Source organism: Seriola lalandi, unplaced genomic scaffold (genome assembly GCF_002814215.2).
Source record: "Seriola lalandi dorsalis isolate HSWRI2012SDOR001 ecotype SW California unplaced genomic scaffold, Sedor1 jcf7180002054407, whole genome shotgun sequence".
Lineage (NCBI taxonomy): Eukaryota > Metazoa > Chordata > Actinopteri > Carangiformes > Carangidae > Seriola > Seriola lalandi.
Window position 1 is genome coordinate 198,659 of NW_019524960.1, and position 1,871 is coordinate 200,529.

At 41.8% G+C, this 1,871-nt stretch overlaps 1 protein-coding gene across 1 annotated transcript in view; it reads left to right on the forward strand.

The window, feature by feature from the left end:
- The first annotated feature begins 1,771 nt into the window (after positions 1 to 1,771).
- Positions 1,772 to 1,871, forward strand: part of LOC111657554 (GTPase IMAP family member 8-like) — a 5,543-nt gene continuing 5,443 nt past the window's right edge. Inside the window, exon 1 of the mRNA XM_087174998.1 lies at positions 1,772 to 1,790. Coding sequence (XP_087031124.1) covers positions 1,772 to 1,790 — 19 coding nt within the window. The remainder of the gene's footprint in view (positions 1,791 to 1,871) is intronic.

A 1,871-nucleotide genomic window follows, 5' to 3' on the forward strand; every position in this document is an offset into this window, starting at 1 on the left:
GTATTTGATGTTTAAAATGTAAGTAAAGTAGTATTATTCAGCATTTTACTGAAAGAGAAAAAAACGTGAATTTCTTGAATGTGTTTTAAATCTTGTACTCTTCAGGTGATCGATGATTTGTTAAGCAGTATGTTACATGCGTCCTGGTTTTGGTGTCCTGTCCTCTCTCGCCGCTACACTTGCCTCCCAGTTCCCTCTGCCTGGTGCACAGCAGGGTGCAATCGGCACTCGGGGACAGAGGGAAGGGATGAGAGGGGTGGAGAGTGCAGAGACAAGGAAAGGAGACACACACACACACACACATTATAGTACAGCCACGATATTGTACAAAAAATCACCAAAAGTTATCCAACTACATCAGTTGGATTTATATATAGTGCTTTGGCACATCAAGCTAGCAAGTTGGCCATTGTGTGCCATAGTTCACCTGGTGTGGTCAGAACCACTGAATAAAGCAACGTTTGTTCTCAGATGTTAGTATGTTCGTTCCTCCACGCACAGTCAGGTGCGCTGGGGTTTTGTTATTTTAGTTTATGTTCTTTCGGGCTGGAGATTACCGGTAGTCATGTTATTCGTCTTTTGTTTTAGGTTAAGTTGGGTTTAGGTAGTTTTAGGATGAAGCGCTGGGAGCGACGGCCCACTGCGTGGTTGGCCCAGCGTTTACCTGTCTTTTGTTCATATTGGCCGGGGTCTCCAGTCCTATTTGTTTTCTTTGGTTTAGGTTGATAAACTATGAATAATTTTGGGGATGTTTCAGTAAAGCTTGGCTGAAATGTTATTCTTGTCTGGTGTCCTTTTTATATATGTTGTAGCCTCCTGCCCTTTTTGAGCTTTATTCTTGGAGGCCGTAACAGAAGGCACCACTATGATCAGGTGTCACTTGTTCTTCAGTTCACCTTTAACAGCAGAAATAAGGTTATTTGAGAAACATAAGAACCAGTTGCTAATTAATGCACCACCCAAAAGTCCAGAGCCTGCAAGAAGGACATGTGGTCAGTTTCCAGAGTTGAGAAGTCACAGAAACAAAACAAAACAGACAGTTACCCAACAGGCCTTGTTGGTCCGTTCACTGGAACAGTCTTCATCCAAACATTTCCCGAAAACTGTTTGTACAACATCAGTTACTTCAGCAGTTCCCTTCATCACAATCCAGCCATGGACTAAGTCCTCACCAAGTCTTCTCGCTTGCTTAAATGACAGATTGATAACACTGATAACCAACAGGTCAGGAAATGAAATCGACACAATGGCAAAACACATCCATTCCAGCAGAATATCATATTTCCCTCACAAATTCCAATTTACAATATTTACTTCAACTCCAAAACGTAACAGACGTTTATTAGAGGCAGGTCTTTATGTCTACCTCTTTCTGTTTGATATGTAGAGATGGTCAGAGATGTATTTCAGTATGAAGCCTTGATTTCAGTTAATTCAGTCTGTCGTGTTTAAAGTTACTGCATTACATGTTAATACAAACTCAACACTTACTGTAACCATGTCAAATTAAAAGCCCTCCAGCAGCGTTTCAGTTGGCAGAAAGTCACAAACATACATACAGGACATTTAGCGAGACCAAACTTTGACTTCAACAGAGCGCTTCACAGATCAGAGCTCACAGAGCTGAAACTCTCTCTGTTTGTCCAAACACATTAACTAAACACTTGATAATGAGTTATGGCATCTGAGTATGTGAATAACAGAGAAGCTAAACTCTGGTTCCTCTTCCCTCCAGCTGAATTAGTCTCTGATGTTCTCAGCAGACGACAAGATGGCGGCTGCAGCACCAGGTGAGTCCAGTCAGACTTTATAACTCACTGTCTTCTCACACTGTCCTCATGTCACACACATCATAACAACACTTTGTCCTC